The 13,150-nt window shown below is 39.1% G+C and overlaps 1 protein-coding gene across 1 annotated transcript in view; it reads left to right on the top strand.

Annotated features, from left to right (window-relative positions):
• Window positions 1-7,808: 7,808 nt before the first annotated feature.
• CACNA2D1 (calcium voltage-gated channel auxiliary subunit alpha2delta 1) overlaps window positions 7,809-13,150 on the top strand; it is a 408,675-nt gene continuing 403,333 nt past the window's right edge. Inside the window, exons 1-2 of the mRNA XM_045288646.1 lie at window positions 7,809-7,864; window positions 8,056-8,137. Of these exons, the coding sequence (XP_045144581.1) occupies window positions 7,809-7,864; window positions 8,056-8,137 (138 nt within the window). The remainder of the gene's footprint in view (window positions 7,865-8,055; window positions 8,138-13,150) is intronic.

Genomic DNA, 13,150 nt, shown 5'->3' with positions numbered 1-13,150 from the left:
GAGGTGGACCAACCTTGTGATAGGGCTTTTTGATGGTTTCCAGAGAGTTATTATCTGTGTGAGTTTCAGGTTACTATGTTTGCTTCGACAGCCTTTTCATCATTAAATAAACTCTGTCCTGTAACAGCTGTCAGGCAGATTACACTATGGGCCGTATTTATGAGGAGTGCCACAGGTGGCAGCTTGGACTTGACTTTTGTATTGAAGTGCTCAAATGTTGGGTCTCTGAACCTGCACTGAGAAAACAATGGAGACCAGCTGACATGGATGCCTCTAAGTAATATTTTCCATTTATCTTTGAAGGAGTTAATGTTGCTTTTAGGATATTTTATATTTAGAAACACATCAGGGCTGACTCTACATCTAACCTGCTACTTGATGTCAAGTTTGTGTACATGCTGTGAATTAATTGGCAAGTCCATTGCTGTGTACTTGAATGCATGACATGGAAGATGTCATGTTATGGAAGTAGTAACATTTCTGATTGTGAGTAGAATAACTAGTGTTCATTTGATAGTCTTGAATAAGATGTAAAAATTTTACATTTTAGTATTTAAGTAATTTAAGTATTTAAGTGATTTATCATGGTCACATTTCCACAAATATAGTTTAAGAAACATAATATCTTCTTTTGAAGCTATTTGATTATTTATTTTCTTATTATAATTTACTTTTCTCTCGTTACATAAAAATAAGAGTTGGATAAATGTAATTTGTGTTCTTTACATCAGGGACGGACACTTAACAAGCATGTAGAGCTATTTTGTTCAGTAAACTAGAACACAGGTTATATTTGACACATTTGTTATTTTTGACGAGAAGAGTTCCTCTGCCTTGAATTGATTGGGACTCATAGTGACCCTGTAGGACAGGATAGAACTTCCCCATAGGGCTTCTAAAGCTGTGTCTTTTCATGGAAGCAGCCTACCATAGCTCTTTCCCTTGCACAAGCTTGACTTTGTGAGGTTGAACCATTGACGTTTTGGTTTGCAGCCAAACACTTCACCATTTTGAGAGTTGAGAACTATTTGGTGAAAGCCTGAGTAGCTGGCTGTTGAATGGTGAGAACCTAGCCCAGTTTCTATCGTTCTGTTATCACCAGTCCTAGGGTAGTGCACGCGATTGGGGGTTCTGAGGCCCAATTGCTCAGTTCTGTCACTTAACTATCATGGTAATTTGGGTAAATTATTTAACCTCTCTATACCTCAGATTACTCATCTGTAAAATGGAACTGCTAATAGTATCTACCTGACTAGATTTTGATGAGAAATAAGTTTATGCATATCGCACATTTAGAACAGCTCCTGTTAAACCTGCGCTCAATAGGTGTTGTGTATGATTTATTGAACATGTTCAGACGGTGCTAGGCAGTCTCAAACTACAGCACCATATTCATGGGCCAGCCACTCAAGGTGGTTAAGTATTGCTGGAGAAGTGAGCCTGACTTTCAGAGTATAAGGTGTTGAATACGTTACAGAAAATAAAGATTCATGACAACTTGAGAACTTACATTGCCCAGAAGATGGACCTGAAACAAAAAGTTGAAGCGTGATTTTGGAGCTAATGATGTTTAGAAAGGTAATTTACGGCTAGTACAAAGCATAATTAGAGAATTCGACAACAATGATGTATTTGTGAAGCAGGTAAACTGACTTGACTGAATCTTGTGGGGAAATGGATCGACCACGTAGGTCTGAATCCAGATACGGTAAGCACATGAGTTACTTACAGTATTTGAAATATTTTCAACGTTCAACCAATCGTAACTATTTAAAGTAACTAATAGTTCAGAGAAAAAAGGAAATGACTAAATCATTATCATGACATTAAATAATGTTTACATGCTTGAATTAGACAAAAATAAACGTTGTAAGCAATCTGCAGTGACTGAGAAAGATGATAAACAAGGGAAAGGGGACCTAGATCTTTAAGAATGTGAATGGAGGTTCTGTAATGAGCAATTAGAAATTCAGCACATTTGGTTCTTCGAAACACCAGCAGCAGATTGTGTGGCCATGTGGGACACCTCGGTTGGCACCAGGCGACCGGTGGCCGATGCTGCTGGATGCTTTAACTAACTGTGATGTGGAAGGATAAAAAACAGAGCTCTTAAGAGCTCAAGGGAGCAAGTCCCTTGTATGAGATCCCTTCCCCCTCTAGCTAATCCATGGAACTCCATTAATATCAACCCTGAAGGGTATTGCTCATTTGTTGCCTTGGAAGCTGGAAGTAAATGCTGCAGCTGAGGCAGAAAGTATTAAGTAAATGAAGAAACAATAGAAGGAGGCTCAGATAAAGCAAACATTGATCCAGGATGCTATCAAAAGTAGATCTTGTCAAGCATCCATGGCCTTTGTGGACTATGACAGTGTATATGTGTAAGATGGATTAACAGCCCCCCCCCCCCCCCCACACACACACACAAGCAAAAGGCCCGCAGAAAATGAAGGGAGTAAAACATGCACACGCTTAAGAATCGGATTTCAGTCACAGAAGCTTTACCTCCAAGCCCCATTACGCAAGATCCTTTTACCTTTTTACTCTGATTAGCATGTTCACATTTCTTTCAGAATTACTCTAAACGAAAATGGAATTTTAAAACATTTCACAAGTTGAAACAGCTTTCTAAAAACAGAGCGGGAGTGTTATTGAAATGGTTTAAATTGAGAATAATTTCAGGAACTAACATCCCTGCCATGACACCCATCTCATAAACTATCCTCTGATTTAGTGAAGAGACCAGGCATTCTTTTCTCTCTCTCTCTCTCTCTCTCTCTCTCTCACACACACACACAAACATTCTATTGTCTAGTTATCAATTTATAAGAAACATGTATTTGGTGAAATTGCATGCCTAAGTTTTCTGAAGCTTTGGCTTATGTTATTTTTATTCAACCACAGGAACACTGTGGGAGGTTTATTATATAACAAAAATAGGAGCAGCTTGGCGTTGGAGGCTATTTATAGTCAGTAGAACACTTGGCTTTTGAAATATATGATCTTATTTCTTCAGATTTATAAATAAGCTATTGATATGGCAACATAACTGAAATGGTCAATTTGTTAGATCATTTGATTTTCTTACGTTTGCCCATGGCTACAGAGAATCACTATGTCCTAGTCCTTTGGGTTAAAATAAGAGTATGTTTTTGAAAAGCAGATGACTCTCTGAGGACAAGGACTCCAAAGGATGAAACACTCCCTTCTCATTGTTCTGCTGCATCTCCTCCGAGTCCTTGGCTGTATACAGTATACTGAGGCTCCGTCCTCTCCCTTTTCTTTCTGAAAATCTAGCCTCTCATAAGAAGCTCTGCTGATGCAAGGGTTAAGCGCGTAGCTGGCAGTTTAAGGTATCCCCTATGGCGTTGTGGGTGACGTGGGGTTGCTAACCACAAGGTCAGCAGTTTGAAACTACCAGGAGACAGACGAGGCTCTCTCCTGCCTTAAAGAAGACTTCCTTTCAGAAGCACATGCGGGCAGTTTGACTGTGTGCTCTCCTGTCACTGGCAGTGGGATTGACTCAGTGACAGTGAGCAGTAGTAGGAGAAAAACAGTCTCTTCCCGTAAAGTTTAATCTAAGAAAGCCATGAAACTCATGGACATGGAGCAGATTTTGACTCATAGCGACCCTGCTGTGCCACCAGCACTCCCTTTCCATAAAGGTGACTGGCTGTGTGACCTGTCAATCAGTTCTACTCTGTTCCAGGGGGTTACCATGCATGGAAATCAATCCAGTGGCATCTGCAGACGTCCACAAGCCTCTATGATAATGGAGAAGATGATGGAAGGCCAATGTCTCTTTTAATAACATCCCTAGGAGCCCTGGCGGGGCAGTGGTTACACATTGCCCTAGTGGGGCAATCTGCACGGTTGACAGTTCGAACCAAGCTTCAGCTCCCAGGAGACAGACTGCGCTTTTTACTCCCATAAGCAGTTACTGTCTCAGAAACCCACAGGGGTTCCCTTGGCATCTGCATTGACTCTGTCTGTGGTAGTGAGGTTTACCAATAAGAATGGGTTCATAACTATTTTTCCCTTTACTATACTTATGACAAATCTTAGCTGTCACTCGGACTCGATTTTTCCAACCAGTAAAGAGGGGAATTCTCTCAGCACTTAACACAACTATGTAGATAACAGTGGAGACTTGGCACTTTGCACTCAGCTATTGCACGGTACAGTAGCCTACGCAGTGTCCTTCGTGCTGTTTTCAGTTTGATGGTTCTCAGTGCAGGCGAATGAAGTGCATTACTGTCCTTCCTTTCTTTTCTCTGAAAATACAAACGTTTATTTTTGAAATATGCACTCCTCTTTTGAAGGCATTGTAGGCCAAGTCCACCTTAAAAGGGTAAAAATGAACAGACTGATAAATTCTTTTTTGAAGTGAGTTAAATTTTGCATATTTTATACCAACTTACTTTTGGAATTTGGACTTTTTCTATAAAATAAAATGGAGTAGAAAATATAAGATTACCCCAGCTAGTCAATAAAATATTTGCATGATTTTCAGCAATCTCTTGATGAGTTCTCCAAAATACATTGACGTGCAGACGTCAGCCAGTTGGAAGCATATATTGCTGGGCAGCACTGTTTGAATTACCATGGAGTCAAAGAAGGATTGCAAGAAGGTTTTTCCTCAAGGACATTGAATGGGAGCATGTGGAATTACAAAGCAAGTACTCTAGGGATCTAATGACTTCTTTAAAGTATACCTTCTCCTTATTTATCAACTATCTTATTTACAGTAGTAAAAAATCTACTATCTATTTTGCACATTAGCATCATGCTTCTATCAGTACCAAATACCAGGGTCTGGTTGACTGGGATGGTTACTATTGGGTGAACTTGACTGAGCCATCATTTTCAGTGGTTGTCTGTGACCCAATTGGCAGTTATGTCCTGGGGCCCTATTCCTCCATTTTGTGATCTGATGCTACCATCCTTCATTTTCATATAATGCTAATTCCACATTACAGCCTGATCTTTTGAACCTAGTCATGCTGATAAGTGAGGAGACCGACTATTAAGTTTGCATGTTGAAAATCTGACAACTTACAAGAATGGGGCACTTTTAAAAGATGAATTGTTCTCGCACTGGTTTTGTCGTGCGAATGATGGGGAGAAAATGTATCGCTGAATAGGACCATTGCTTATTCCCAAGACCTCGTCCCATTTCTCCATTTGAAAGGCAGAGTGTGACTGTGTGTGTCGGAAAACCAGGTGGCACCTCATCTCTGTGAAGAATGATTCTTGCTCTTATAAAGTGCTCTTGACAGCTTGTCAGTGGGACAGAGAAGACTGGCCTGGCCCTGAACTGCTTTTCAGCCAAAATAGTTTCCCCTCCCCGAGACTGGCAGTGACAGTGAGGTGGATGTCAATGCAGAATGCCAATTTTGGATCAGGTTAGCATATATCAGAATTCAAACATGAGTTAGGTTCATTTCTTTACAAAGGTATTCTTTGTCTCTCAGTTTCTCAGCCTGAGGGACAGACAGCTTTTTACTATTTTGTCAATATTGACAATTATGTTTTAGGAGAAAGGATTATTTTTTTTCCAATCATTTTATTGGAGGCACATGCAACTCTTATCACAATCCATCAATAGTATAAAGCACATTTGTACATTCGTTTCCCTCATCATTCTCAAAACATTTGCTTTCCACTTAAGCCCTTGGCATCAGCTCCTCAGTTTTCCCCCTCCCTCCCCTTCCCCCCTCCCTCATGAGCCCTTGATAATTTATAAATTAGTATTTTGTCATATCTTGCCCTGTCCGACTTCTCCCTTCACCCAATTTTCAGTTGTCCGTTCCCTGGGGAGGATTGTTCACTAAGTGCTTGGCAAAATGATGCATTGTAGTCCGAATTAGAATATCATATCTGTGGTCTTTATTTTTATACATATTCTACGTTAGTGTTTTTTAGAGCAAAATTTTACTTCTATAATATCCTTATACACTACCTAATACTGTCTAATGTGTACATGGTTATATAAGTACTAAGCCCTGCAGTGGAGAATATGTGTACACTGCATGTTACACAAGGGAAGTCAGAAAGCATTGCTGTTAGGGACCCAGTGCGTACATACATGAGTAATCCGAACACAACGTGGTTGAGCATTTCTTTGCAATCAGTGAATGGCTGCAGACCATTTCTCTCAATAGTACATTTGTGCCTTTCAAAGAAAGCTTCTTTTTCCCCATGGGGGTAGGAGGAAGATTTTGAGGTCAGTGCTAATATCAAACTTTTAACAAAACTCAAATGAAGATCTTCCTGAATCACTGATGCTTTGTTTATGGGAATGCTGCTCCCCATAAAAAGGCAATTTTTAGACGGCTCAACTGTTTTAAGGAAACTCAGGAAGACCTGAAAGATGAGCAAAGAGGGAAAAATGGCAACCTCCTGAATGCAAACCCAGTGGCCGAGGCGGAGACACGGTGGGAAGAGGACAACAGTGACTGTCACTGAAGTTGGGATCTCACCGAGTTTTGTTGTGTTACATTTGATATGCTCTGAGAAATATTTGGTGGCCTGGCAATCTCCTAGAAGCATCTGCTGAAGGAAGGAAAGACGAGGAGAGTGGCGTTTCCTCCCTGCACTGCAGCCCTGCTTCGGCTCTGACTCAAGGATAGAGTTCTGAGGTTGTAAGTCTTGGAACAGCAGAAAGCCTCACCTTTCTCCCACAGGGTGACTCGAAGGTTTGAACTGCTGATATTTTGGTTACCTGACAATGCTACCAGGGCTCTCTCCATGAAAGAAGCACTTACTAAATCCGAACTTTGCTCTCCTTTTCAACCAGCACACTTGGTAGTGGTCTACTCAGTGAGGAAAAATATTCAAGCATAACAATCCTAAGAAAATAGGATAAATATGATGTGTCCATATCACAGAAATGTACATACAAGTTCAAATAAAAAATTAATTCAGCCTCATGCCTTCTCACTAGTGTTTTCATATATTTGAATGGACAGTAAACAACATACACTTTTGATATGCAACATCAGCATGTGTTAAAAAAAAACCCCCAAATAACAGAGAGAATACTCAACAAACAATACTGAATTGAAAGAGGGAAAGGCATGCAGTATTTGGTAATTCCTGTAATGCCAGGAAATAGTAAGATATGGAACATTGATTTAGGTTTTTCTGAAACATGCTGCCATCCATAGCTCATATTTTAAGATGTCCATTGTTTTCTTCTAAAGTACATACATAAAAATTGATTTGAACTTAAGTCCTTCAACCACAATTTTAATGCTCTGAATCATTGCTTTACAATTTAAGGTTTGACTCAGTAATTTCAAATCTGAGAGACTAGCTAAGAAGATAAAGCGCTTTTAGGCTTTCTACACTGTTGGTTACAGAATAATAGGTAGTGGCTGAAAGCTGCTGATACCATCAATACCTCCTAAGACCGGAGAATGGTTATGTGTATTTTGGAAGTTACAGATAATGGAATATTAAGTGGCCATTAAAAATAAATGAACATAAAATACTTCTACAGGCATGGGGACTTGTTTATTATACAAAAAAAGAAGAAAAGAAATGTGAATTTTTTATTTTTGATTATGTGAAAGAACATTAAAAGATCAGGGAAAGAAGCTACATCAAAATGCCAAGAGTGGTTATTCCTGAATAATGGAATTACAAATACTTTTTCATCTCATTTTTTATCATTTAAAAATATTATAAATTAATAAACTCTCAAAATTATATTCAGAGGACTTATAACCTGAAGGATACACTTTGCGGTTTAGAAGGTTATATTTAGTAACTTAAAATTGGTAAAAATTATGCACCCTTTTACCGTCATGTGGGACAAGATGAGTGACATTTTTTGCTTTGGGGATTGGGACTATTTCAGATAGTAGGGGATGATACACTAAAGTTTAATGCTTGCGGAGGGGAGGGGAGGTGGACCTAGTAGGATATAGGAGAGAAAGGGAAGATTTAAAAGGGAATCTTCCGCCTGCGACACAAAGTCTCAGTTCTGACTAATGCCCATGGCCTTTGTACGTCAAAGGTCTGACAGGACATTCTGTTTTCTGATCCCTGCAGCATCAAGTCATGGGTGGACAAGATGCAAGAAGATCTTGTCACACTGGCCAGGACAGCAAGTGGAGTCAGCCAGCTTGTTGATGTGAGTAAAACACAGAGATGTGTGGATTTCTCCTACAATTTGAGTGTGGTTGTGACTTGTAGGAAGCTGTGTTTGTTTATTACCAATCTGAAATTATTTCACACATGGGTCTTTAAGTAAAGTTCTGAGAGAGACTCATGATGCCTCTTTCTTTGATTGCCATTTCTGACAATCAGTGAGACCTTCGTCCAGTACTTTCCTTTCAGCGCTCACAAAGATGAGCCCATGTGTTGCATAGCCTTCCTTAAAATTCAAATCGGGATGTCATGTAGTTCATGTTGCCACTCTTAAGAATATGTTTTTGAATCTCCTACAGAGTGGTGACTTCTGTGGCCGATGTTTTAATATCTTTAGTGGGAACACATCTTCTTTCCTTGTGGGTAGATTTTATTTAAAACATAGTTGAAATTGTTTACAGTCATGATTGGTGACTAAAGTCATTATGATGGATCAAAAAGAGTTTGGTGTAAGAAATAGTATCGCTGTGAAAGAAAGGTTTATTTTTACTTTGCAAATAAACTATAGAAATCATTCTAAAATTATCTCCCCAATCGAAAGCAGTGTGCAAATATTTGTATAGCCTCTTAAAGAGATGATTTTCCTTGCTTAGAGGCATTTGCATATATAACTTGTGAGATTCTTTATAGAATGAAATGTCATTGCTTTAGTACAGTGGTTCTCAACCTTCCTAATGCTTTGACCCGTTAATACAGTTTCTTATGTTGTGGTGACCCCCCCCCCCAACCATAAAATTATTTTTGTTGCTACTTCCTAACTGTAATTTTGCTACTGTTGTGAATTGGGTGACCCCTTTGAAAGGGTCGTTCAACCCTCAAGGGGGTCGCAGCCCTCAGATTGAGGACCACTGCTTTTGAGCCTCCCTATTTCCATTTCAATGTAACTTCTGTCCAAGTTACCTTACTGAAGCCATTGTTTGGCAAAAAACAATATGTTGGGTCATTGAGGTGAAATGGTGTGAAGGTACTAAGATATATGAAGTTTTATCACATGGATACTATGTATGATTTTTTTCTCTGCACAAAAATGGAATTTGAATAAGCATTCATAAAGAAACCTTAATTAACAACTAATTAAGAAAGATACAGGTTTTAAACCTACATTAAGAAAAACAAAAGCAAGTCGTCATGGATAAGAGCTTCAAATAGGGTTTAAAATTAGTTGGGAAAATTCCATGATCTTTGCATTTAAAATTTACATGAACTTTTCAAAGCTCTTCCTATCTGAGGAGAGGAAAGGTGCATTACAGTCATCCCATTTATTTCTGTCTGACATTTATTGAGCACACACTATGGCCCAGCACTTACGGCACTGCTAAGAAATGCAGCCGTCCGCCTCTGAGCATGCACTCTCTGGTCAAAATCCTACCCCACTGGATGCACACGGATCCCAGAAGCAAAATTCTACACTGAGTGTGTACAGCTACCTGAATCCTATTGTAAGACAATTCTTGGGATCTGAAATTATGTAAAAAATACATTACAATGTGGAATGGATAGAATGACAAATGGGCTTTGGTGGAAATTACGGACACTACAGAAAATCTCTTAAAATTTAAAAAATATGATTTAAATAAAGACAGAAACTTTTATTCCACCACAATGAAGTAAAGGAAAGAAATGAGGAATTCCAGATTCACCTGGAATTTATATGGCAATTTTTATTGACAGATTGAGATGAAAAATGAGTTGCTCTTGGGAGCTGCATCCTTCATTTCTTGAGCTCCTAAACTTTGCGTTTCTGACCTCAGTGTTACACTGTGTTGAATATGTAAACCTTCTCTTGACGAATCAGTATTTGCAGTGAATTGTTAAGTGAAACGTCTCTCTTAAAACATTTTCCTTATTCTTTCCTTTATGTGCTATAAAATACACATTATTAAGAATTGTGCAAATGTTGATGAATTTAAAAATGCTTTCTGACATTGGGCAACAAAATGGAACTCAAAAAATCATAAAAAGTATAATTTTCTATTTATGAGGTCCATACCTAATTATGGTGACAGAAAAAAGGCATATTTAAAAAGTACAGTATATGCTATTCGGTCAAGTGAAGTATCATTTTACGTAGAAAAATTGTTCCATAAGCTTCATCCCTTTGGTTTAGGGGGAAAAAAATCTATGGAAGAGCCAAAGGGAGTATATTTCTTTGGCATCATGAGAACTCAAGTAGAATTGACAGAGGAACTCAGGGTTAAGAGTTAGCTATCAGCTGAAGTCGGGGAATTTGTAAAAAACATGAAGACCAGAATTTAACTAAACAGAGAAACTTCAGTGACTCCCATAGAAATTCAGATTTGGGGCCAGTCTTCTAACTTTAAGGCCCAGAATAAAATGAGGCAGCCTATCTAACATAACATATATGCAACTTTATGGCATTGTATAGAATTAGACCAGTGAAGGTTGGTGAATAGTAAGCATTATATTTAATACTTAAATTGTTGTAAAGGAGAGAATTTTGCGAAGGTTACCTGCCAGTTGCCATCACTCACCTGCCAGCTTGTCATACTGGGCTGCTGTGGATGCTTTTGTGATGCCACAAGTTATGCCTCTGACGTTCCACTGTACCAGCAGGCAATCTTGGTGGAGGTGTCAGTGGTTTCCTGAGCAAGAAAGACTGGAATGGGTGCTATGGTGGTCTATTTCTGAAAAGTTACCAGTGGAAAATTTATGAATCGCAATGGAACATTGCCTAATGCTTTGCGAGATCAAAATCTTTCCTCAAAGTGTAGTTGACCTTCATGATATGGATGATGCCAAGCTTTGGCAGTCTTCATTTGTTTATGTAGCATGACCCAAAATGATATGAAGGAGCTGTATACCTCTATAAGTAATCAGGATATGGAATGTTAGAAAATTAGAAATTGTCAAATGAAATTGAATGCACAAAGATCGATATCCTAGTCAGGTGTGAACTGAAATGGACTGGTATTGGCCATTTTAAGTTGGACAAACATGTAGTCCACTCCCCTGATAAATACAGATGGATGAGAAATAATGTCACATCTGTCAGCAACAAAGAGCATCTCAAGATCTACCCTAAAGTATTCTGCTGCCAGTGATGGTATAGTATCCGTGTGCTTATGAAGAAGGCCAACTAATATGACTGTTATTCAAAATTATCTACCAGTTAATGCTAACAATGAAGACATTGATGATTTTACCAGTGTCTACAGTTTGAAATCGATCAAGCATGCAGCTGAGATGCATTGATAATTATGAATGATTAGAATATGGAAATATGTATGGATTGTGATAAGAGTTGTACAAGCCCCTAATAAAATGATTTAATTATTAAAAAAAAGAATATGGAAGTTTGAAAATGAAAGGAGGACTGGTAGCAGGGAAACAACTTTGGTGGTTGAAAATGTGATGAAGATCAGACAATAGAATTTGGTAATACCAACAATGAACTCATTGCAAATAAATTTCCTCAGCAACATAAATGACAACACAAATGGATCTTCTGGAAGGAATATACTAGTATCAAATTGACTGCATTGCTGGGAAGAGACAATGGAGACGCTCTAAATCTCAGTTAGAACAATGCTTGGGGTCAACTGCAAAACAGACCATCTGTTACTCTTTTAAAACAATATGCCCTTCTCCAAGGACTGGTCTCTCTTGAGAGCATTCCCAAAGTATCTACGATGAAGTGCCGTCATCCTGGTCTTGAAGAAGCACTCTGGCTGGATTTCTTCCAAGACACACTGGTTGTCCTTTCGCAGACCATGGCACTTTCTGTGTTCTTCTCCAGCACAGTTCAAACCCTGCTTGCTCTTCTTTGTTCAGGGTCCCACTTTCACACTCACCTGAAGCAATGGAAAATAGGTTAGCTCGGCTCAGGCACACTTGAGTCCCCAAAGTAACATCCTTGCTTTTTAATACTCTAAAGAGGTCTTGTGCAACACATGCACCTAATGCAACTCATCTTTTGGCCTCTTGACCGCTGCTTCCAAGAGCATCGATTGTGGATGCAAGCAAGAAAAAATCCTTGGCAACTTCAATCTGTTTGTATTCATTCAATGAATGACTATGTTTTACATAAAGTACGTTTTCCATGATTTTTCTTCATAGTTTCCAACCTAAAGAAAATAGACTTTTTTAGTGTTATCGCACATCCTTTAAAACAAACAAACAAACAAACAAACAAACAAACACAAAGACTATCACACTTTCCATTGTACTGTCATTGTAATCTGGCCAAGTTTTCTAGCCTCATAGAGTTGTTAGGAGTAATGGTACAATCTAAGTAAATGATTTCTTGACATCTAGTTAGTACTCAACAAAGATCATTTATTACATTAGGTGGCATACAGGCTGGGTCAGTGTAACAAAGATATATAAGATAAACCTGTCCCTCGCTCTCGCAGTGAGCGCTGGTGGCATAGTGTTATACATTGGGCTGCTAACTGAAATGTCCGAAGTTCGAAACCACCAGCCACTCCTCATAATGATGATGCTTTCTACTCCCGTAAAGAGTTCTTGTCTGTGAAACCCGCAGGGGCACTTGTACCCTGTCCTGTAGGTTGCTAGGAGTCGGCATCGACTTGATGGTGGTGAGAGTGAGTTTTCTCTCTCACAGAACAGCGTAGAGGCCAACAGTCTGGGGTTGGCAGGGCGGCCCTGCCATTCTCAATATGGCCTTTCCATGCCAGCATCTAGGGTTTCTCTTCCAGCTGCCACTGTTTCCCAACCAGCAGGTGAGGGCACAGATACCTGGTGGTCTTTAGGGTAAGCCACTTTGTTTGCGTTCTAGTCATTACACTGTAGTCATATGACTGTACTTAACTCGAAAGGAGTTGGAGAAAGGGGTTGATCTCTGTGCTCAATTAAAACTTTCAGCATAGAAGAAAGCGGAAAAAAGAAAGCAGAGGACCACGAGGCTCTTCCATGGTCACGCATGATTATTTGAGTATTATATTTATGAATTGTTATGTTGTGAGATATGTACTAAAGATATGTCAAGGCAAACTAGTATGTGTATTTATGGTTT

Source organism: Echinops telfairi, unplaced genomic scaffold (genome assembly GCF_000313985.2).
Source record: "Echinops telfairi isolate 266 unplaced genomic scaffold, ASM31398v2 ScPeMD7_23;HRSCAF=83, whole genome shotgun sequence".
Classification (NCBI taxonomy): Eukaryota; Metazoa; Chordata; class Mammalia; order Afrosoricida; family Tenrecidae; genus Echinops; species Echinops telfairi.
This window is presented reverse-complemented; position numbering and strand designations above follow the sequence as displayed.